The following is a 23704-nucleotide window of genomic DNA, read 5'->3' on the forward strand; positions in this document are numbered from 1 at the left end:
TATGTAAAAGCTCAGAAAGTTTTTGTTACACAAAAAGTCAGAATGACCAAACTGGAAGTTGGCCCAAAATGATAGGATGACAATAAAGCCTCTGGAAACAAACTAGGTGTGGTTGGCAACAGATATATAAACAGAAATGACGTGTCTCTGATTTTCTTGATGATAATTCCAATCAGACATTTCTGAATGTGTTAAATTTTTTGGAATAACCATCATATACAAGCAAGTTCTGTTTCTTTTTAACTTCATGGGAAATTGTTACCTTCTTAAGCAAGAAACTAGCCATGTTGGATACAACTTCCTTTGAAAAGCTCCTCTTAAACAGGGCTTGGGAAAGTGGATTATGATCACCCTACTTTCAGATGCTGTTGTTTGACTGAGAGTGTCCCTGATTTTGTTTACCAAAACCAGGGAGCATACAGACTTCTTAAGATAATATAAGTGACAGGTCTTTGTTCCTCCAGGGGTCAACCATTTTTACAGTTCCTCAAGACAGACCTGGCTCTGAAGAGGAGCACACATGTCACTGTCAATCTTGAACTTCAGGCTGGACATTTGCTTGACATTAATATTAGTGTTTTCTTTTTGTTGGTTGATTTGGAGGGTGTGTGTGTGTGTGTGTGTGTGTGTGTGTGTGTGTGTGTTGTTGTTGTTGTTGTTGTTGTTGTTGTTGTTGTTGATCAGTGGTGTAAATTAGAATCACTTGCCCATTATTTTTTTTTTTAATCTGCCTGTCAAATCTCCATTTCCAGAATGGGAGAACACAGCCTCACCAAGTTTAAATGCCAAACCCAATTCTCTTACGACCCCTAGACTAAGCATCAAACATCAATGAAGGCTGGATATTTCTAGCTTTCTTCTCAACTTGAAGTGCCCAGATTTCAATTCTGCCATCTTCCTCACATGGTTTTAACTGACTGAGCACTGAGGTTGTTCATCTTGTTTCTTCATCTGTTGGAAGCATCCAAGCCTAGGTCAGAGTTGTCCTACCTTGTGGCCTTTTGGTGGCTTTTATAATGATAGGCAAGAGGCTAGAAGATACTTGAATTTTTTTTTCTTGGATTTCATTTTTCTTGCTTCTTTGCCATGTATCTCTAAGACTTAGCTTATTAAGAAGGAACCAATCTAGACATTCTCTGCCTTTTTAAAGCAACAGACCACATTCATCAGCCAGTGTTGCTTGGCATCTTAATTCGTACCTGTTGTATTCCTGTGCTGTCTATTTAAAGACACAGAGCCTAGTGAGCTAAGGCTCTTCCTACATCCTGTGCAAATCTCACATCATCATGGCCATGGCTACATTTTTTGAGGACTCTTGTTTCAAACCAGTGTTATGGGCTTTTTATACAAGACACATATATTTTATACAATACACATATGTACTGTGTTCAATAAATGCATCGCCACATTCTGGTGCTTATTAATACATTTATATCTACCATTCTATGAAGAAGGAGACGTTTTCACCACCTCATGTCAATCCACCCTGTAAGTTGTGCATCCCTCCCTCCTCTTAGACTACATGATGACGGTGTACTTTCCGCCACTGTTGTGTAAACCTCAGGAAAATCTGCTTCCAAAACACTGCTTGAGTACCAGGAGAGCAGCTTACTGCAGTATGAGCCAGATCTGACCACAGTTCTCTTCATAAGCTGTGGTAGATCAGTGAGCCCGCTGGCATTCACTGCCGCCGCTCTTTCCATGCTGCCATGCTGTGTTCATGGCAGACCCCTTCCCAGACCTCTCAGGTGCTTACTTTCTGACCTTTGCAGAAAATGCCTGCCACTTCTTATCAAGCCCCAGGGCTCACTTTACCATAAATAAATCATCAGTGGGAGGGAGGAAAGGGCATGTGAAATTACATAATTATACTATCAGAATTAAGCATCGTTCCTCTGAGGACCGGAACTGTGATCTCTCTTTGTACTTCCCCAGGTGAGTGGATCTGCTCCCTCCAGCTCCATGCCGGCTGGCCCCATTCCTCTAAGTTCCCCTCCCCCCTGAATTCATGCAGCACTGTCTCCTTCTGTACTCAATCTGGGTTGTTTTTGTTTTGTTCTAGTGGTATAAGAAGCCAGATTACAACCTCTTCACTCCATATATCCAGCATCGCCGGAGATACCCAACTCAGCCATTTTATATCCTTCACCCCAAATTCATATGGCAGCTTTGGGATATTATCCAGGAAAACACGAGGGAGAAGATTCAGCCCAACCCACCATCTTCTGGTTTCATTGGTAGGTGTATCTAACAGTTGGAACGGGAGGGTGGGCAAGCAGGGTGGGGACTCATTGCATGCGGAAAGAACCATTAGCAGGTAGTTTTGAGATATTAAAACCAATAAAAGGGACACTGTTCAGTTATAGGACAAAGCATTCCAAAAATTTCCAACCCTTATACAGGATCCTCCTCTTTTCATTTATGACTGGTGGGGTCAGAACTGGCCCAACCTGGGCAGTTATCGTGTCCCACGAGGCACTGGTGGCATAACTGCACTTTCATGTCTAGTCCTTTGGATGAGATGGCTAAGGGCAGAGCCTGCTGGGATTACAAACCATGCAGCACCTGGACGCTCCCTCTCACAGGTGGCACCAAGATAGAGTCCTCAAGCAGCAGCCCAAACAGGCTGGGGAGAGCCTGTCTCAAAAGACAGGAGCCTTTAGGCCTAGACATGAGGACCTGCACATGTGCTGCTCAGCCCTTGATGGGAGGCACATGGAAGTGTTTGTGCCAGCGCCACTGCTAGTGACCCGGGCAGCAAACCGAAGGGGTACATGACGTTACGTGGTTGCTCATGCACAACAGGACAGTGGTGAGGCTAGCTGTAGCGTTTCACTGCACTGCCTCTATGAGAGGGTGTGCTAGCTCCAGGCCAGCAGTGGCTTGTTATAGTTGATAATCCATCTTATGTGGCTTGCATCGTGATTTTTCAGCCAGACTTTGAACTCAAAGTTTGTGATTTTTTTCCCCCATTTCTTAATATATGTTGAGGCTTTTCATTCCCCATCTTTGATATTACCCATATACAGCACAGGAAGGCATATCTTCAGTCCCCTGGGGGAATATGAGAGGCTGTAACTGACCAAAGGTATTGAATTTTTTGCCACCCTATGTTCAGTAAGTTTCCAGTATTCCTTGGGCTGCACGGAGGGTCTCCACCAATAGAAGGGAGATTTGTAGAGACAACACTGGCTTCATTTGAATTAAGGACACAGTAGCCTCAAGTGAAGCCTGCAGCTTTTAAAAGGCTTACATCATAATGGTATGAACTATTTTACATAATCTCCCAAGACAATCTTAGTGTGGCTACTTTTAAAGCAATGCCTTTGAAAGTTTCATTTGAGGGGCTACAGAGATGGCTCAGAGGTTTAGAGCACTGGCTGCTCTTCCAAAGGTCATGAGTTCAATTCCCAGCAACCACATGGTGGCTCACAACCATCTGTGATAGGATCTGATGCCCTCTTCTGGCCTGTACGTGTACATGCAGGCAGAGCACTGTATACATAATAAATAAATTTTTTTTTTTTTTAAAGTTTCATTTGAAATACCCAATTCTCTTTTTTTCTTTTTTCATTTTTATTTATTCTCTTTTATTCACATTACATCCCAATTGTTATCCCCTGGCTCACATCTCTGGATCCCATCCCCCTTTCTTCTTCTGCCCTCTTCCCTCCCCTAGACCTCCAACAAGGGGGACCCTCTTCCCCCACTGTCTGACCACAGGTCTCATCAAGATAGCCTGAATCCATTTCCTCTGTATGCCTGCAGGGCCTCCCCACCAAGGGGAAGTGATCAAATCTTGGGCACCAGAGTTCATATCAGAGGCAGTCCCTGCTCTCCAGCACCGCCCCCCCCCCCCAAAAAAACATGGAGAATAAGCTGTCCATCGGCTATGTCAGAACAGGGATCCAGGTTCTCTGCATGCATTGTCCTTGACGGGTACATCAGTTTATGCAGGGCCCCTTGGGTCCACATCTGCCAGCCTTGATTGTCTCCCTGTGGGACTCTTGACCCCTCAGGGTCCTTCCATCCCCACACTCTTCCATACAACTCTCTAAGCGCGCTACCAAGAATCTAGTTACAAGTCCCAGCATCTGTCTGAGTCCCCCACTGGGTGGAGTCTGACAGAGGACATCTATGTTGAGATAATATCTACTTATAAGTGAGTATGTGCCATGCATGTTTTCTGAGTTACCTCACTCAGGATGATCATTTCTAGTTCCATCCATTTGCCTACAAATTTCAAGATTTCCTTGTGTTCCAGACTGTGGACTTTTCTGTGGATTAGCCAGGTGGCCTGAGGCCGGACCCACTTGTGTTCCACACTGTGTGCTCCCTCTCACCTGGGAAACACAAGCACTTGTGTTTTGGAGCTGTCAGTCTGTTCCTTCAGTCACTGAGCAGTCACTACTGTCTGGCTGATGAGTCACAGTGTGTGATCAGTGCCGCCATCTTGGATCCTCCTTAAAATACCCAGTTCTTCATCTTTTGCAGTTTCCTAAAGTCCTGTTGATTTAGAAAAGAAAATGTAGTTCAGTTTTCAGCAAAAAGTAAATGTTTAGAATAGTGATTAGACAGCATGAGAGGACATGGCTCAAGTTTAATAAAGTCTATTTTTTATCTCATCACCGTATTTTATCAAGGCAAGAATTTTTAAAGCAAAATGAGAGGGGTTCCCACTTGTGGAGCTTCAGACAAATGGTTATAGCCAGTGAAGGTAATTCCCAGAGCGTTGAAGAGGCGCTCAGGCGTATGGGCCAGCTCTCCAGGGCTTTTCACTGTGGATGTGGAGTTCTCAAAGGCTCAGTGCTGTCTTTTGCATCTCCTTGTGCAGGAAATGAACTACAGTTCATTGCTATTGCAACAAAGTAGCCTGGCAGTGCCTAGGTTTTTGTTCTTCTCTGCAACTTGTAGGCATTTGACTAAAAGTTGCTTAATTCCTTGGTCCTTAGTATCCCCAAATGAGACAGTAATAAAGCCTTTTTAAAGGTAAAGTAGGTGAAGTAGCTGGGCAGCCTGCAACTTTTTTTTTTTTTAGCACTTTCTTGTCTGGTGTAGCACCTGTCAGCCAGATGACTAAATTTCAACTAATTATAATTATATAGCAAATTACATGTTCCTGAGGCTTACTATTTCTCATGCTCAGTTGTGGCATCCTCTTAGTGACTGCCAAATCAGACATCACTCATAGGGAGTGTATTTATTGTCACAGAGCACTGCTAAGTTCCACCAGTGAAAAGAAGGTGAAATGCAGCAAGTTGGTAAGAAAACACTAGGTTCCCTGAGGTGCTCTGTGCCGTGTGGGTAGAGGTCAAGCTGAAATAGAAGACATCTGCTTCATTGGACCCACTTTCTGCCTCTGAGCCCCATCACATTGAAGGTTGGGAGACCCTCACCACTATGAGCAGTGGCAGCACCTTGGTAACCTTTAGTAGTGCCCTCTGGGCACCTCCAAACTGCTGTAGTCTTCTTACTTCCTCTTTGACCTGGAGAGACAGGAGTTGATCTGTTCAGTTATTCAGTGTTCTCAACTAGCTGTAGGATGACGTCACCCACATCTCAGTCTCCCATGAGGACTCTCTGTAAAATCAGCAAGGTGGAGTTTTCTGTTGTTGTTGTTGTTGTTGTTGTTGTTCTCATTATCATTGTTTTGTTGCTGTGATCAAAAGTGTGCTCCAAGTCAGGTGTAGTGACTGACAGACACCTGTAATCCCAGCACTTGGAGAGGGAGAGGCAGGTGGATCCCTGTGAGTTCAAGGCCAGCCTGGTCTACAAAGCAAGTTCAGGACAGCCAAGGCTACACAGAAAAACCCTGTCTCGAAAAGCCAAACCAAACCAAAACAACAACAAACTATGCTCCAAATGCCCTTTCCCCGTTCTAAAGTCCTGCTGAAGTGTTGATTCGGTTAATCAGCATCGTTTAGCTTTAAGTGCTCTAATCCCTAACATTAGCTCCTGCAGAAACCCATTTCAGAAAGGGAAAGTGGGTTAGAATGTTTCAGGATGCACTCATCACTGTGCCTGGGAGCTGGTCAGCAAGGAGGTTCCTCATCCAGAGGGAGCCTAAAGCAGGGCCTTCGTCACCTTGCACTACACTCTTGTCCGTTACTCTGCTGGGTGAAGCAGTGGGAATCCCCACCTTCCATATGTGCAGAGTAGTTTCACGAGTAATTGCTCATTAAACAAACAGCATGCATTTTCTTATACATGCTCAGGAGTTTGCACACACACGAAGTGGGGGGGGGGGCATCAAAAGCTCTTTGTACAGAAATGAATACAGTGAGGGTTAGCTTCTCAAGGAGATTCCTCTGAACCCCAAAATAAAGTGCTGCTGGTCCCATTGAGAGGCCTGTTCTGGGATTTGAATCCATCACATGGGAGGAAGCCATATTAATCAGTGATAGCATCTGATACTGAGCACTTCCTGTGCTCTGAGCACAAGTCCGAGATCTATGGTGGTGAGAAAACCAAGGAGACTATCTTCCTGGCACGTGCAGTACAGTGAGGTAGGGAACACTGTTGCTTAGGTCAGTGTGCAGAGAAGACCATAACTACAACCTGAGGAGGAAATGAAGGGAAGGAGCAGGTTGCTTCCAGAACTATGGAGCGCCTCTTGTTCATGATCATGTTCTTATCCGTGGGCTGGTACTTATGTTACACAATGGGGATGTCCTCCATGCATCTAGGTTCCACATCCATGATTCACATAGCCACTAACAGAAAGTATTTTTTAATTAAACTTTTTTCTGAATATGTACAGTCCTTTTTCCCTTGCCATTATTCCCCCAAACAACTATTTATAAAACATATATATTGTTTTAGGTGTTAAAAGCCATCTAGAGATACGTTAAGTGCACTGGAAGTCTTGCAAAGGAATGTGGGATATTATAGCATCTTACAAGTGGCTTAAACACCTTCAATTTTGGATATCTGCACTGGACCCTGGGTCCAGTTCCCCCCAGATACTGAGAAATTAGAGTATGTGGAGAACGAACAAATTTTTGCTCACAGGCTCTCAAAGTTTAGTGCGTGTCACGTCACTTCCCTGTATTAGTAATACATTTCTGCAAAAGCAAAGCTCAGCAACTGAAAAGAACAATCAGACCTTGTGGAAGTCGGTAATACGGAGACATTGGCTGGATGATTCCCCAGATCTTGCAATCACCTATCTCTAACAGGCTGTCAGACTGGCTGCATTCTTTCTGCTACAAAAGTCCAGCATCCTTGCTGTGAGGGGGGGGGGGGCAGAGGCATGACTGGGAGGCAAGAACCAGTAAGAGCCAGTTTGGAGGCTAGCTGTGCAGCCTTTCAAGCCAAAGATTGTTGAGGAGGTTGGAATCTCTATTTCTTATAGTCTCAAAGGGCGCTGGTTTGCTGGTTCTGGGGTATTCAGATCCCAATTCTCAGCCTCATAGAAGGAATCGAAGTTACAGGGAACTGTAAAAACCTAGTCGGGGGCTGAAGATGATGCTCCAACTTGAGTTTTGGGTGACTGTTCAGGCAGAAAACTCTCTGTCGTTTTCTCATTTTGGAAGCTGCTAACCTGCACTTCCTGTCTACTCAGGTAATTAATTTATTCCATCCCTGATGTGGTTGAAGACCAGATGGTTTAGTTTTACAATTAATCTTAGTTGTTTAGGGGTTAAGATGTTTTTAGGTCTAGATAGATGTTTTAAGTTGGTAAAGATGAGATATGATCGATATCGATTTACATTCAGAATTTTAGACACACCAAGATAGGAAAGATGTTTTCTACAAGGCTGCCAAATGCAAATAGCCAAAACACTATGAATGTAACATTTATATAATTCCTGATTGTTTCATAGTTCTTCTTGCTGTAGGTAGTTTATTGTATATATGTGTAATAATATAAATGTATATGTAAAAAAAGAAAAACCCATTCGGTAGGTTCCATATTGATAGGTGTATCAACAAGATGATGCTTAGCTACTTTGAGAGAAAGCAGGATTGACACTTGCCCTCCCAATTATCACTTAATTATGGCTGTGTTTAGACACAGGTGGAGTAATTGCTTTATCTACGTTTACTTTATTTTTTATTTTATTTTATTAATTTATTCAGATTACAACTCAATTGTTATCCCATCACTTGTATCTGCCCATTCCTCCCTCCCTCCCACTTCTACCCTATTCCCCTCCCCTAGGTCTATGACCAAGGGGGACCTCCTCCCCCACTATATGGTCATAGGCTATCAAGTCTCATCTTGGTATCCTGCTTATTCTTTCTTTGAGTGCCCTCAGGCCTCCCCTCCCAGAGGTGGTAGTCAAATATGGGGCACCAGAGTTCATGTCAGAGTCAGTCCCCGCTCTCCACATAACTGTGGAGAATGTCCTGACCAGATCAGAGTAGGGGTTTGATGTTCTTGGTCAGTGCAATAATTTGAGCAGACCCCCCTGGGCTCTGATCCGCCCACGTTTACTTTAAATAATACAAGATTTTACAAAATATAACGTGTACTTTACCTTTTGAAGTGGTGTAGCGTTAAATCTTACACTCTGGCCATACAAGATGTTGACTGCATTTGTGGCCAGGTGTTCTCTTTCTTTAACTCATAAATGAAAAAAGAACATTGAAACACGAACAGCCTCATATTTGACTAAGTTTGCTTTGGTACACGTTCCTCGTACAAAGGGTTTCCTTGAAGTCTGTTGTGTTTTGATCACAGTCCTACCTCTTGCTCCACGCCCCATCCCCCACCAATTCGTCCCCCGGTTCTTGTCTATGTCTTGTCTCCTTCTTTCCCCTAATCTCTCATTTGCTTCCCTACATGTTGTCTTATGTGTCTCTAAAATATGTGTATAACGTGTATAATCAGGATCCACAAGAAGAACAGAGATGCAGTATAATGTATGTACATTACAGACGGGAGTCTATCAGGTTGGTTTACACAGCAGGAGCCAGGTAATTCAACAGCAGCAAAGTGCTGGAGGGAAGGGATGTCTGGAAGATGTGCTCAGGTGTAGGCTGCCTCGTGGGCCCAGAGCCGTGACAACACTGGGACTAGATCCCAGCAAGGGATTAAGCATTTTCCTCCGTGCTTTAGAATCTACATCATAGCATAATCAGCTTCTCCAGTAGAATCACGTTGGAGCACATGGAGTATTGTCGGAAAGAAACGGGGCTTCTTTAATTACTTAAGGAAGCACTCGACAGTCTCTCCTCTACACCTCAGTGTTGGGAAACTGTCTCTCTTAGTTAATGTACATAGAATGTATTCAAGCTGATGACTTATTATTCTTTTAAAATAATAATTAGGGAACTGGAGAGATGGCTCAACAGCTGGGAGTGCCTGTTACTCAGAGGAACTGGGCTCCATTCTCACAACCCTCATGACAGCACACAACCATCTGTAATCCACTTCCAGGCTATCTAATGCTCTTTTCTGGCCTCCATAGGTTCCTGCATGCATGCAGTGCAAATAAATTCACACAGGCAAACAAACCTACATATAAATAAAAATAATAAATATTTAAATAATAATAAATGAACTAGAGGACATGTGTAAAGAATTATAATGATTAGTGTAAACACATATTCATATTAAATGTGTTAAATTATACTTTTATAACACTCACTAATATTAGTAAGATACTTATTAAACTTTTTATATCTATGTTAGTTCTCTAAAATTCTGCATGCATACTTTAAGATCGTGTTTTCTGCATTTTAAACATCAGATCCATGTTACAAATTAGGAAGCCTGCATGTCAAAATATTTTAAAGGGTCATTATTTAAAATATGAATATTTATTGCATTTAAACAGTAAAATTAACTTGAATTACATATTAATAGCTGAAAATTACATTTCAAAACATTTATAAATAATTCTGGATCTATTTTGAGTTGATGACATACATGGTCATTACTTAAAAACAAGCAAAAAAAATTTAACTTTTTAAAAAGTGTGTGTGTGTGTGTGTATGTGTGTGTGTGTGTGTGTGTGTGTGTGTGTGTGTGCACATGCATATTTCACACCACACATGTGCAGGTCAAAGGACAGTTTGCTGCGTTGGTTCTGTCCTTCCAGCATGCCTGTCCTAGAAATTAATCTAATTGACCTTCATGCCAGGTGCTATATCCGCTAAATCATCTCACCGATCTCAAAACACTTTCTTTCAAAAACCCGTTTTATGAGTATGTAAGTCAAAAGAAGCCTCAAGATATTATTTGTTCTCGAATAGATATAATCCCAACACTTTCACCACACCTTTAATAAAATAGTGCTTACTAGCTTCCTTAGCTTTGCTTGGCAACAGTTTGGGGTCAAGGACTTGATATTTGGTCCAGGATGACCTCAAACATGGAGATTCTCCTGATTCAGAATCCTGAATGCTGAAGTTACGGGTGTAAGCAGCTCTTTTCTTATCTTAAAGGATCTCCTATAACCTTTTAGAGTCTATAAAACAGTGTAAATAACAGTATTAGCTAAATGTTTAAACATTTAAAGAGTACCAAATGATGTTCTTCACCTTTCCTTGCACCACTTTCCTGGTTTTAAATCTATGTCTCTGCAACACCCAGGCTGTAGTGTGACAGATGCTCCCCGAAGTGAAGTGGGCTCCCATGGGCCCAGCACACATTCAACACGTGCTGGGAGGATGAGTGGGTGGGACATAGATCTCTCAGCTTCTGGACTCTTCATCCTCCAGTGTAATGTACATCTCTCGCAGGCTGCTCCCCTCCTCCTGGGTCACTTTGTGCTTAATATCTTGAGTTCTGCCGAGGCCAGAATAAAATCAGGGATCTAACTTACTATCTCTAAACCCCTTTTTTTTTTTTTTTTTTTTTTGTATTCACAAAACGAAGTCTTTTTAAAGGTTTTATGTGCCTAAGAACTGTAACCACTTAATAGTAGTTAATTCTAAGCTATAATTCTGCTGTGCCTCATCTAACAATTTATTCAAAGTGAAGTAACACCATACTCCCAACCAGAATCAGGCTGCTCCCTGGTTAAAGGCCTAGTCAAGATAGAAGCAGCCTTTCATTTCCTTTGATGTCCCAAAAGCCATAGAGTTAGTTACATGCTGTTGTTGTTGTTGTTGTTGTTGTCATTTTTGTTGTTGTTGTCGTTGTTGTTGTTGTTGTTATCTCAAACAACACGTCCTGACTGCAGCCTCCCATCTCTTCCCTCTTCCAAGCCTGGCCCCTCCAACCCCAATGTACTGTTCCTGTTTCTGGAACTCCAGAAAAGAGCAGGGCTTCCAGCGATACAAACCAAAGTCAGCATAAGGAGATGCAATGAGACCAGGCAAGGCAGAGGAAGGATCATAGGAACCAGAGGTGTTGCGGACACCAGGAAACCGTGGCCCGGAGTACCAGCTGAGCAGCGCTCAGAAGGGCTCACAGAGACTGAAGCAGCAACCACGGAGCCTACCTTGGTCTGGTCCAGGCCCTCTGTACACATGCTGTGGTTCTTTGGCTTGGGGTTCTGGTTGAACTCCTAACAGTGGGAGCAAGGGTTGCCTGCTCTGACTCATTTGCCTGCCCATGGGACCCTTTTCTTCTATATGAGAGTATATCCCTACTTTTTATATCTGTTTTTTATTGTTGAATATTTTTATCCTTTCAGAGTGCTTGATACCATGGAGCAATTATGTCAATGAGCCATTGCTCTAATCATGCACTAATGCATATTACAAATTTATTCTATGTGTGGCATACATTTTTTTTCCTGTAAGCTATTTCCATATGTCACAAGACTTATGGTTAGGTCACCGTGGTGAGCATACATATGCCTTTTCAGCAGTCACCTAGTTGCGTTTTTGATCAAAGTCTGCATCTATCCACAGGATACACTAGAGGGTACTCTGGAGAGATAGTGTGAGTGCTGACTCCCCATAGAAGCAATAAGGAGCCTTTAACATCTGTTTGGCTACACAACATTATTAAGCAGGTGCAGCAGGACCATTTAGATGACCCAAAAGGATGACCCATTCCTTTGGACAGTTTTTTAATGTGTTAGCATTTCTCGCTTTCGTCCCTAGTTAGATACTAGTGAGTGCATCTTAAAACCTGATGCAGTGAAGTCATTAATTCTGCTGCAGGCTGTCTATCTGAATAGAGAACGCTTTTCTTGGGCTCCTACAGCATCTATTTTGCCCACATGAGGTTACCTAGTTCTATAGAGAGTAGATGAACTCAGTGAGAGTCATAAAGCCTGGCTCACTGCTGATGGTGTACATAAGTGCCCAGGCAATGCAGGAAAGGCCAGCCTCCTTGATCTTAGGAGGTAACTTATAACCAGCAGTCTAACACACCAGACACTGAACTGGATTGTAAAGTCCTACTGCCAGTTTTTTAAATATATAAATCACTGACACTCCATCCATTTTTTCCAAAGGCAACGTCTACTGATAATATTGTAGTACTTCTAAAATTCACAAAAGCAAACACTAAAATTTCAGGCTTTTATTATATAAACAAGAATTACATGCTTCACAATAAGTTATAACTTCCTCTTTTCATTTTATTTTGCACTTTAGGATCCAATTTTCCAATAGAGTGTTTAAACCGAGAACGTTGATGGAAAAAACAAGCCAATTAAGTCCATATTTATGATGGCATAAACTGTATCATAAGTTTTTGCATTTGTCTATAAATAATTAATCAAATGACATCATATAAATGAGCTTTAAAAGTTGGCTTTCAAGTATTATTGCATTTGTTATATTCTTTGATGTGGTAGATACATCTTAAATTATTCTCTTATTACATAAGTTCATGATTCCAACACCTTTTAATTACAGATATATTCTATAAATTCACTTTAAAAGTCACTTGATCTCTTGAGGAAACCAGAAATATACCTATTAAGTGGTCCCTTTCATGATCAAATGAATGGAAAGACTCACAAAACAGATGCACAGTTTCCACTAGCCTGGCACGTCTCAGTGTGACACTCCATGCCTTTTCACCTTCACCACCCATTCAGACCCTCCCTTGTTCTGCTGGGCGTACTCAAAAACTCCTAATGAGTCACATGGACAAGTGTTAATTAAAAGTGACTTAAGCTGATTTTTTTTTTGCCATTAAGTATTACTTTTTCTAAGGGTACAAAGATGGATTCTCTAGGCTGGAACTGATTGTACTGGGCAGGGGCTGGGGGTGGGGCTCCAGGCTGTAAAAGAAAAGAAAAGAAAGAAAGAAAGAAGGGGTAAAAGAATCATACATCCACGTACACAGACTGGATGGATGAAGCAAGTCAAGATCCAACGAGAAAGTTCCAATAAGCTCCAACAACTGAACATATACACACATATACATATGTACATATACACACATATACATATGTACATTTGGTGGATGGAGCTAACGCCAAAGTGAGTGCCAACAATTTTATGTTTTCTCCCACTGCTTATATATCCAAGTAAAATCTTTTGAGCAGTACAAAATAATCATAATGTGGTTACATTCTATATTTCTGTATACAGTGAGCATATGTAGAAAAAAAAACATGTTCCCCAACACCCTCACGTGATCAAATGTCTTATGTATTATTGGTGTGAGTCTGAAGACAGCCTGGTCTACAAAGAGGGTCAGGACAGCCAGGGCTACACACACAGAGAAACTTGTCTTTAAAAAACTAAATAAATAAATAAATCTAATTTAAGATTCTTAAGATATGAAGAATTTATGTAAGAAAATGCTAAAACTGTACAACTTACTGTATTGAAAGCATAATTTTTACTTATGTTTAGAACAAAATATATACTCCGTGTTTAATATAGGTAGGAATTAAAATGTAGCAGCCAACTTGCAATAAGAATCAAGTTTTCTCCAGAATATTCTCTAGCAAAAGTAGTCTAATTGCCTCCTGACCGAAACAACAGCAGGAATGCCTACAGAAAATCCTACTTGGGTGGGATATCTGTTTGATTCTAGCCTAGCTGCCAACACACAGAGTGTCTCCCTTTCTTTAACCAGGAGAGCTCAGATACCCTTCATGACCATTTTTTTTTTCAAAGATTGATATCTTAGACTAGTTTGAACCTTAAAGCATCAGCAGGCCACTGTGCCAGAAGTATCTGCTACTCCAGCTAGATTAGTGTACAATCTGACACAGGCTCAGCATCACATCTGTATTAATCTATCCTCATTGTATTTTGGAAAAGAAGCTATCCCGTTTAAGAACAAAAGATACGGGGCTGAAGAGATGGCACTGTGGTTAAGAACATCTACTGCTCATCCAGAGGACCCAACTTTGATTCCTATCTCTCACATCTGGAGGCTCACAACTATCTATAACTCCAGCTCCAGAGAAGTCAATACCTCTAGCCTCTGCAAGCACCTGGACTCATGTGTGCAAACCTACACACACACAGAGAGAGAGAGAGAGAGAGAGAGAGAGAGAGAGAGAGAGAGAGAGGCTCTCTCTCTCTCTCTCTCTCTCTCTCTCTCTCTCTCTCTCTCTCTCTCTCAAATTTAAACTATCCATAGAGTGGCAACTCTATGATGGTTCTTTTTTAAGATTGATTTATTTATTATGTATATAGTGTCTTGCCTGCATGTAACTCCTGCAGACCAAAAGAGGGCACCAGATCTCATTATAGATGGTTATGAGCCACCATGTGGTGGAACCAAACTCAGGACCTCTTGGAAGAACATGCAGTGCTCTTAACCTCTGAGCCATCTCTCCAGCCCTCTAGGATGGTTTATAAGGTGCCTTCCTATGAGTGAAACTTTTTGAAGCCACAATAAGAGTGTCCCTTATATCTGTGGAAGAGTTTACAGGGTACCACCGACACCGAAACATAGGAACTCCAGTCCTGGATATAAAATGGTATATTATGTGCACAAAATCTGTACTTCTCCACATATTTTTTTCATCGTATATAGTATCTTATAACTACTAACATAGTAGAAATGCTATATAAATGACCCTTATGCTGTTTCCTGTAGAAATGATAAGACAATAGGTCTGTCTATGTTCAACATAGACTTGGTTTTTTGTTTCTGAATATTTCTAGTTAAATCCATAAATAGGGAACCTTAGCATATGAGGTGCTGGTTGGGGGTTAATCACTGATGAGAAGACAATTCTAGCACAGCATCTGCATGCACGGGTAGCAAGTGGAAAGTAAGTGATGCAGAGGTAAAAATCACAGCTGTACTAGAAAGCTGACACCATGCCAGCTCCGTAGACTTGGGAGCCAGGAAGAATTCACCTGCACAGGTCAGACAGACCAGAGAGGTGCCCATTTGACGAGGAACAAAGAATTTAATTCTCTGTGGGTGGACAGCTTTCTCACCCACTGTACCAGTGCCTGCAGTGGTTCCTACTGTGCCACTGTAGCAATGGACAGAAACGAGGGAAGAAGAATTTATTCTGCCTCACCGTCTCATCGGGGGTTCCATCCATCACAGTGGAAAAGGCATAGTGGGCATCATGACGTTTGTGGTGACACAGATGTGTTGTTGGCTCTTCATGTGGCCATAGACTCTGAAACAGAGCCGGCACCCAACCAGGGACTGATTATAATAAAGACCTGTCCCTACTGACCTCCCTCTGCCAGGGAAGCTCCACATCATACAGATTCCACGGACTCCCAAAGGAGCAGCACGGGCAGTGGAACAGGCATTCAAGGCATGGTCCCGGAAGAGGCACTTCAGATTCAAAGAAGATAACCCTTTATTGGTGATTTTACCCAAGGAGAACACAGGTTCCCAGAACCGTGACTGCCACAAAAAGGGAGAGACTAGTGTGATGTTTGTTGCGTGCTCTGGTGGATAGGTGCCCAAAGGTCATGTAGGTGCCCAAAGGTCATGTACCAAGTGCCAACTCCTCATTCTCCATTGGCCTTACATTGGCGCACCAGTTACTTGAGGATGGCCTAGGGCAGGGATGACATCTGGCTGGTGTGTGTGCAGTGGTGGTTGCGGAGATTTGGCATCACTCTAGAGAGCAACTTCTCTTCATGGATTCTCTGGGTTAGGTACCACAGTACCCTGCCATGCCATAGCATTCTCGGCACAGAGTGTCACGGGAGTCTCTGGAGCAGCACCCTTTTCCTTCCCCCTCTGCATCTTGCCTACCAGGAAACTAGTTCTGCTTCATCTTCTAGATCCCTCTTGGGAAAAGGAGATGCCTTCACTCCTCTCCTCAGCAGCACACATACAGAATTTGGGATGAGGTTTATTTTCCGGTGCTGGTGTCAAATTCAAGCTTTCCATATGCTAGGTGAACATTCCATACTTCTAGCCTTGGCTTTCTATTTCTGTGATCGAAGTTTGATTAATTTTTTTTGGAAAATATGATAGTCCTCTGAAGAACAAGTTAGATATGAGAGAAACAACATGACTTTATATTTTGTTCATAGTAAGTAAGGGTATCACTTTCAGTTTCAAGTTAACGAGACTTAGATCCACATACTTTTAATCCCAGCATTTCATCAGCTGAGGCAGGAGGATCTCAAGTTCAAAGTCAACTTGGGCTACATACTGAGGCCCTGCCTCAAAAACTTAATGATAATAGTACAGAAATTTAAAAAAAAAAATTAAGGAAAGAAAAGAAAAACTAGCCTGAATGAAGAGCATTATCGCTTAATGATTTTTGTAGCTGCCCACTGGAAACACTTAAAATTGAAAAGAATTTCAATACTGATACCCCTCGTGAGATTTATAACTTATTCATCATTGTTGTAACCCAGCCTGGGTTCTTCTTCACTGTACTCCTGTATTGTATGAATTTGTCTTGAAATCCAGGGCTCAAGCTATCCCCCTGCTCACAAGTAGCCCTGGCTCTAAGTGTATCCCATCACGTATGACTGTAAAACACAATTTGTATTATAATCTTTAAATATGCATCTAATTCCTATAGATTCCATTTTAGAACTGTCTGAAGGATGATTTGTATTCAACTTACAATAAGCTTTCATCTTTACATTTTTATAACATTTATTCCTTCAGGACATAACAGTCCCTAGGGGATACATTTGTTAACTGTAGCACAAGAGAGTACAGTGGCCATTATAAGTCAAACACTGGAGCAAGATTCCCTTTACACTCACTTTTCTCTTTCTATGGCAGTTTGAAGTCCACAGTCATAACTGAGCAAGTGAATGGATATGTGCAGTATTATATATTTATATATTCATTCCCCCATTAGCCACTCTGCATAATGGAAGTTGAAACACTATAAATGTAAAGTATGTCTACCTCAACACAGTCATCTCGCCACAATTCTAGGACCAAAAAAAAAAAAAAGAAAGAAAGAAAAAAAAAGAAAGAAAGCTTCCTCCTTTTCCCTCCTTCTTGGAGTTGCTCACTGTATTTTCATTTCCTTCCTTGTCAGGAATCCTCATCATGATGTCCATGTGCAGGGAAGTGCACGTGTATGAATACATCCCATCTGTCAGGCAGACCGAGCTCTGCCACTACCACGAGCTGTACTACGATGCAGCCTGCACCCTGGGGGCCTACCACCCGCTGCTCTATGAAAAGCTCCTGGTGCAACGCCTCAACACAGGCACCCAGGCAGATTTGCATCATAAGGGCAAAGTGGTCCTGCCAGGCTTCCGGGCCCTGCGGTGCCCAGTGATCAGCCCCAACAACACGCACGCATGAAACGGAACTCTTGGGAACTGATGTGCAATAAGGTAACTACTGTTGTCCTCAAAGTCACACAAGAATACTTGAATATAGATTTAGACAGTGTGTTGTCTTCAATTGCAACTTAGTGGCCATGAGAATTCTTCCTAGTCTAAGCCATTGGGTAACTATTACTGCTATGAATATGGAAATGGAACTTTCAAACCACCCGCGAAAGAAGCAAAAACAGGACACATAGAAAGAAAACAGATGTGTACTCGTGGGCACGATACCTCTAAACATGTTAACCTCTACAACAGGGACACTGTTTTACCACGGTTGGTTCCGACCACAAGTTTGGAAGATACTACTGATGATACGGTTTCTATCTAGAAATAGCCAAGTTGAAGTCCTGTAGCTAGCAAGTTCATGCATTCATCACTAGGAAGCTTGGATTCTAGGATGAACGTCTGAATTCTCACTCAGATGCATTTAAAATGTCTCCGTATATGGCACGTGATTTTCAACCACCGCTTTGCAGCTTTGCTTCCCGGTGCTTTCTGTGTATCATGACGGAGAACCAGGCCACACGTAGCAAACTACAACTCATCAATACAGAGCAATCCAAGAAGCCAAACCAAACATCTGCTGGCAGCCAAGAACACCTCCTTTGTCTCCCTGCAGCACCCTGTACCCGGCCAGCAGCAGGTGGCATGACACAGGTGGCAGTACAGGTGGCGCCCACAGGGTTATGATTGTCAGGTGTCACTGCCCTGGCTCTTCCACCTGGAGCTCTCACATAGCTCTCACATGCAGAGTAGTTACTGTATTCTTGCAGGTCTGCGCCCTTGCTCCTTCTAAAGTACGAAGAATGGCTTTGAAGCCCCCACTGTGAGGTGCATGGGATGTACCCCTCCCTGTCAGTTCTATATGAAATTCCTGTGGGCTTTTCTCAACTCTTAGAAGCTTGACCCTCGTGTCCTCTGAGTGTTCCCCAGATCTGTTCACAAACATGTAGGAATCCGCCCTTGTTTTTGCTGATATATTTTATGTCAAGAATGTGACACAGCCACAGAATGGTGTTTTTTGTTTTGTTTTGTTTTGTTTAACAAAGTGAATATATGTGTGACAGATGCACAGGCAGGAAAAAGTGTTCTTCCCAGTGTATGGCTGTATTCACATTTTGAAATGAGGCTTTTGTCACTAATACGTGTGTGTGTGTGTGTGTGTGTGTGTGTTGTTGTTGTTGTTGTTGTTGTTGTTTGGTTGTTTTCTGTGAACACAGTGAACACTGTGTAATTAAACAGGCTAGGCTGTTATTTCAATATCAAATCAAAGCAGCTCTCAGTGGTACAGTTAAGGCTGTTTGAAATTGACAATAACAGCTTATTTAATTGCACACACAGACACACACACACACACACACCGCAAAATGTGTGACTATCAAAATTTTGTGGGGAAAGACATGTTTCATGACGAGTTTGTTCCAGAATGCTCTAAAGGTTACTTCCTGAGAAAGCATGGATCTCTGAGCTCACCAGCGTCTGTTTAGCTGTTCCCCCTGGCAGGGCCGAAGCGGGACTGCAGATGCCCCCAGTGAGAGAAACTGCAGTAAAGGGAGAAGAGTCAGCCTTTAGATTTTAAACACTGAAACAGATGTAAAAGGTTATAGTTTAAGTAGATGACAGCATCTGCTGAGAGCCCATTCTGGGCCTCCACGACTGAGTATGGTCCTTCCGCTCAGCCTGATCCAACCATGTCATCTCATGAAAGCCTGGCCTTGTCCACCACATTGACATGTCTAATCACCTCTGTTCCTCTAGAGGACACAGCGCTGATGTGGGAGTATTGTCTCCAGGAGTCCTTGGAGGGTTCTAGATCCCCTAGGCTTTGCCGTTGTAAGTGCTCACAGCCATCTAGTTTCCTTTTATAGTCTTGAAGGGGACTCACTTACAGGAGTATTTACAGGCACACTTACTATCCTAGACAATCCTCTTCGGTGGCATGAGAATTTGGTGTGTAGAATAGCTTATTGAGATCAGTGTAAATATTCAAGTTCAGAAGGCCACAAAACACTTCAAAGGTTCTGTTGTCCCACATGTCCTTTTAAAAGGCTGCTCTCAGTTTTACAGAGGTTAAAAGGAGACTGCAGAACAGAAAGGAAACTTAATTAATTCTTTGAATTCATTATGGCCCTAAAGATTCTTAGGAATCAGAGTCTGTTAAGCATTCAGAAAATGTGGTGAACATATTAATACTAGGCACTCGTGTATTTAAAAAGTTTAAATAGCTCAGCCTCTTGCAAATGTCACACGGTGGTGGCTAAAATGATGGCCGCTTCTTGTGTTTGTTAAATGAGTCCCAAATGGCAGGATTTTGCCAGACATTGATTAAACGCTTCCACACCATATTTATTAACACTAATGAATCTGTGAAATAGCAACATTAGCCATCCACCTCCCCACACCTCCTTTCTCTCTGTCCAGAACTCTTCTAGAACTCTCTGGCTTCTTCTGTGAAGGGACTCTGGTTAGAACCTCATAGTGCCACCCAAAGCCACCAAGTGCTGCTTGCTCCACCCGTAGGACTGAGAGATGTCAAATTCCTTTGTGTTGTAAGAAAAATCACTGTTTCTTGTTGTTGTTGTTGGTGGTGGTGGTGGTGGTAGTGGTGGTTTCCCCATTACAAAGATAGTAGTGTAGGCCACGAATGAAAATTCAGCCACTTCCAGATTCTCTCTGTGTCTCTAATTGCTCATATGAGGCAAGAGATAATGTATGTATAATGAAAATGCTCAACCACAGATACCTCTATGGAATAACAGGGCTGGGCCCATGTGGCTGGCCACGCCTACATCCTCACGGAGCTATTTCTATGTCAGACTCTGAAAGGACAAGTGGTGATCAAATAAAAGTCGCATGCAAGCATCTAAGATTTGCCTTAATGGGCAAGTTAAATGGCTAGAGTACATGTGATTTGCTGTGTCTCTGTTTGTCTACCTGGTCTCTGAGTTCATGGTGCTTTGCTTTAGGAATGGCTCTTTGCTTGTATCTTAACCTCTTGGTCCCTCAGCCAGTCAACCTGGACTTTCTGAATAAAAGCAGTGCTATGGTGCTCATTCGTGTTTTCAGAAATGGATGTCAAAGGGCCTGGTTTACTCTGCCATGTTTATGAGCTAGTATATCTGCTGGAATAGAGTTCAGCCTATGTTGCCAGCTGACCATACTCATATCTTTTGGCTTAATAGGAGACTGTTAGGGTGCATCAAGTGAAATCAGACTCCCATGAGTTACGATATAATTTAAAAAAAAAAAAAGACTTTGGTGTGCATCAGTGACTTGGTTACATTTTACAAGCTGTTACCTGTTACATCACACTGTTCATTTCGGTTTGACTTTCTGGTAGTCGAATGCTACCCCGTGGCTACATGACTGACCAAGGCAGCTCTGTTTAGACATGAGTAAGTTAGGTAAAGTATGCCTGCATTTCAGCACGCTTTTTATATCTGGATGTTTCCATTGTGAGATTTTTTTTCCACACTTCTGTCACTAGGGCTCTGTTTAGATACTTGGTGAGTGAGCAACATTTCTCTAGCGGCTCAAGAAAATAAAAATGCAATTTCTAGTTCTTGTTTGTTAAATGAATGAAACCTTCCATAAGCAAAGAAACTTATCATATTCTCTACAGGATTAGGGTAGTGACTTTAACGAATTAAGGCTGCTGATAGAGTTCTTATTCTTAGCATAAAAGTATGACTGTAGATAGTTATATAATTGTGTATGTGTATATGTATATATACTTATCTACGTACATGGTTGATTTTTGTATTATCTTTTTCATTCATCTTTATGATGAAAGCTTTACAATAAATTTTATTTTGGTTATTAAAACACTAATAATGATGTTTTAAGAGAAGGAAGCAAATATTTTATATCCTTCTGCTAATAATCAACCAGTGTTCTTCCCCCAGCACCCACACTCATAACCTACATGTCTTGGCCACATGAACAAATGACTTACACGTTGAAAGCCACCATTCTCAGAACCATTACCCTGGTGCCATAATCAGTCAAAAGCCCAATAGAGCTCTCAGTTCTGAAGAGTTTGTTGATCGTCCACGGTCTTTTCAAGATTAAGAGAAGGAGCATTTGTTGATTCCCTGGAAAACAGACTTCAATAAAACAAGTGCAACGGTAGCATTAAAACCTAAGTTTACAACACACACCCTGTTTTGCTCTAGACAAATACTTGTGGAGTCTCTGCGCTGGAAGCCAGTGAACTTTTTTAAAGGCTTTGGGAATTTTTTGGTATGATAATTTTTACAGCAAAATGTGTTCTCTTTAAACTAGTTAATGACTTGAGGTTTTCCAAGAAGCACATTTTAAAAGTATTTGTACACATTTTAACACTTGGATATTTTGTATTTTGGTTTTGTATATTTTTATGTGTACACAGTGTACAGAATTGTAAATAAACATGTTTTCATTTATCTAGAAGTGTCTCTGCTTTAATCTGAAACATTGCACATGCACATGACTGAGCAGCCATGCTGTCCTTCTGGAGACAGTGAAAACACTGGGGCACAGACCCTGCAGCGGGAGGAGAAACGTCAGTGACCACAGGCCTGCAGAGAGTGCCCAAGAATGCAGGTTGGCCAGAAATCAGAGGCAGCTCACATTTAGATCACAGTTTCTTCCTGGTTAATTGTCACAAGCAGAAAAATGGCAGGGGTGAAAAAAATCAAGTAGAAAGCAAGTGTTTTAGACTAATGTGTCATGATATTGTCTTTTGATTAATTTTATTATTCTTCTTACCTATGGGGCTTTAAGTAACACCTACCATAATGTCAAAGTAGCCTTGGTCTTTACACCTGCCATAGAAAAGGGGGAAATCCACTGATTACATCCTGAAAGGTCATTCTGGGTCATTTGTAGCTTTTTGACTAGAATGTGAGAGAATCCTCCAATCAGAGCAGGTATCAGGGTTTGTAAAGGCACATGTGGAGAGCTGAGGAGCTGAGGAAGCCTAGGTCACTTGGGGCCATTGTGATGACTCAGTGAAGACCCTTCTCTTTGCACCCCTGGTCATGGTGCAAAATGATAAAATGATGGTTTTCTTCCAGATATTTAAAACTGGCCTCTGTGCTGGGAAGAGTAGGACTGGGCCAGAAAGCTGCTGCTACATGCCTAAAGTGTGTGCTGAGAACTGTGGTACCAATCTTTTAAAGCAGCCCCTCCCTGAGCTGCTGTCCTAATCCTTGATAGTCCCGCTGCCCAGCAAACCAAAGATATAATATGTTTTAAAAGGGACTCTACTAATTCTACACAACGACCTTTCAACCAATGGAAAGACCAGGTGTTCAATCCTATATGCCATTTAGACACTGGGTAGAGGGCTGTACTTCCCAGGTTTGTTTAAGTAAATACTGGTGTTCAGACAATGAGGAAACTGCCTAATGATGTGTTTCTGAGAACATATCCCTAGCATTCTGCCAATATACTTTGTATATCGGGAGAAGCTGTGCTGTGAAACGTATGGGTAATCAGACTTTTCCAGTCTACTGAATCCCCAGAGCTCTGTCGTGGAACTGAAGTACATGTACCAGGAAAGTGCACATCTTACTCTGATTATAAGCAGCTGGCCTCTCGCTGCCATAGCCCAGTGAAAAAAAATAACTCCATATGCAGCTGACAGGAGGCCACCACTGGATGACACACCAAGGCTCTTTCCCTCTGTTCTAACTGAACATCCTCTAATGCACTCAGGAAACAAAGTCAGGTAACTTGAAAGTTGAGGTTCCAGTTTAGAAACTTTCCCAGACCAGAAAAGACAACGCATGGCAGAAATCAGTGACAATGGAAAATGCAGTACCTCTGCCCTCACAGAACTTATTACCCCAAAGATAGAGGAAAACACAGTAACCAAGGGATTAAACTAACCCACTTTCCAGTCACATGCTTGTGAAGAGAGTAAAGCCTGGAAGGGAGAGCCATGGGGCTCTGGAGCAACCTGAAGATTCCAGGCTGGTGGAGTCCACGGCACACCTGAGCTCAGTACAGGGAGAGCCAGCAGTAGGTGACGAAGTATTCGATCACCACTATGAAGCAGAACTGCCACTGATGATGGTCCTGGCAGTATCATACCTGCTTTGCTTTC

At 42.2% G+C, this 23704-nt stretch overlaps 1 protein-coding gene across 5 annotated transcripts in view; it reads left to right on the forward strand.

Annotated features, from left to right (window-relative positions):
• The window catches only part of ST6GAL2 (ST6 beta-galactoside alpha-2,6-sialyltransferase 2), a 73753-nt gene extending 51616 nt beyond the window's left edge, over nt 1–22137 (forward strand). For 4 of the 5 annotated variants that reach the window (XM_084751917.1, XM_084751916.1, XM_084751918.1 and 1 more), the window contains exons 5-6: nt 2063–2237; nt 17313–22037. In XM_084751917.1, the coding sequence (XP_084608043.1) occupies nt 2063–2237; nt 17313–17584 (447 nt within the window). In that variant the 3' untranslated portion in view covers nt 17585–22037. The other variant, XM_084751920.1, reaches the window with a different exon arrangement.
• The last annotated feature ends 1567 nt before the right edge of the window (nt 22138–23704 follow it).

This window comes from Acomys minous (genome assembly GCF_964271855.1).
Source record: "Acomys minous genome assembly, chromosome: 13".
Lineage (NCBI taxonomy): Eukaryota > Metazoa > Chordata > Mammalia > Rodentia > Muridae > Acomys > Acomys minous.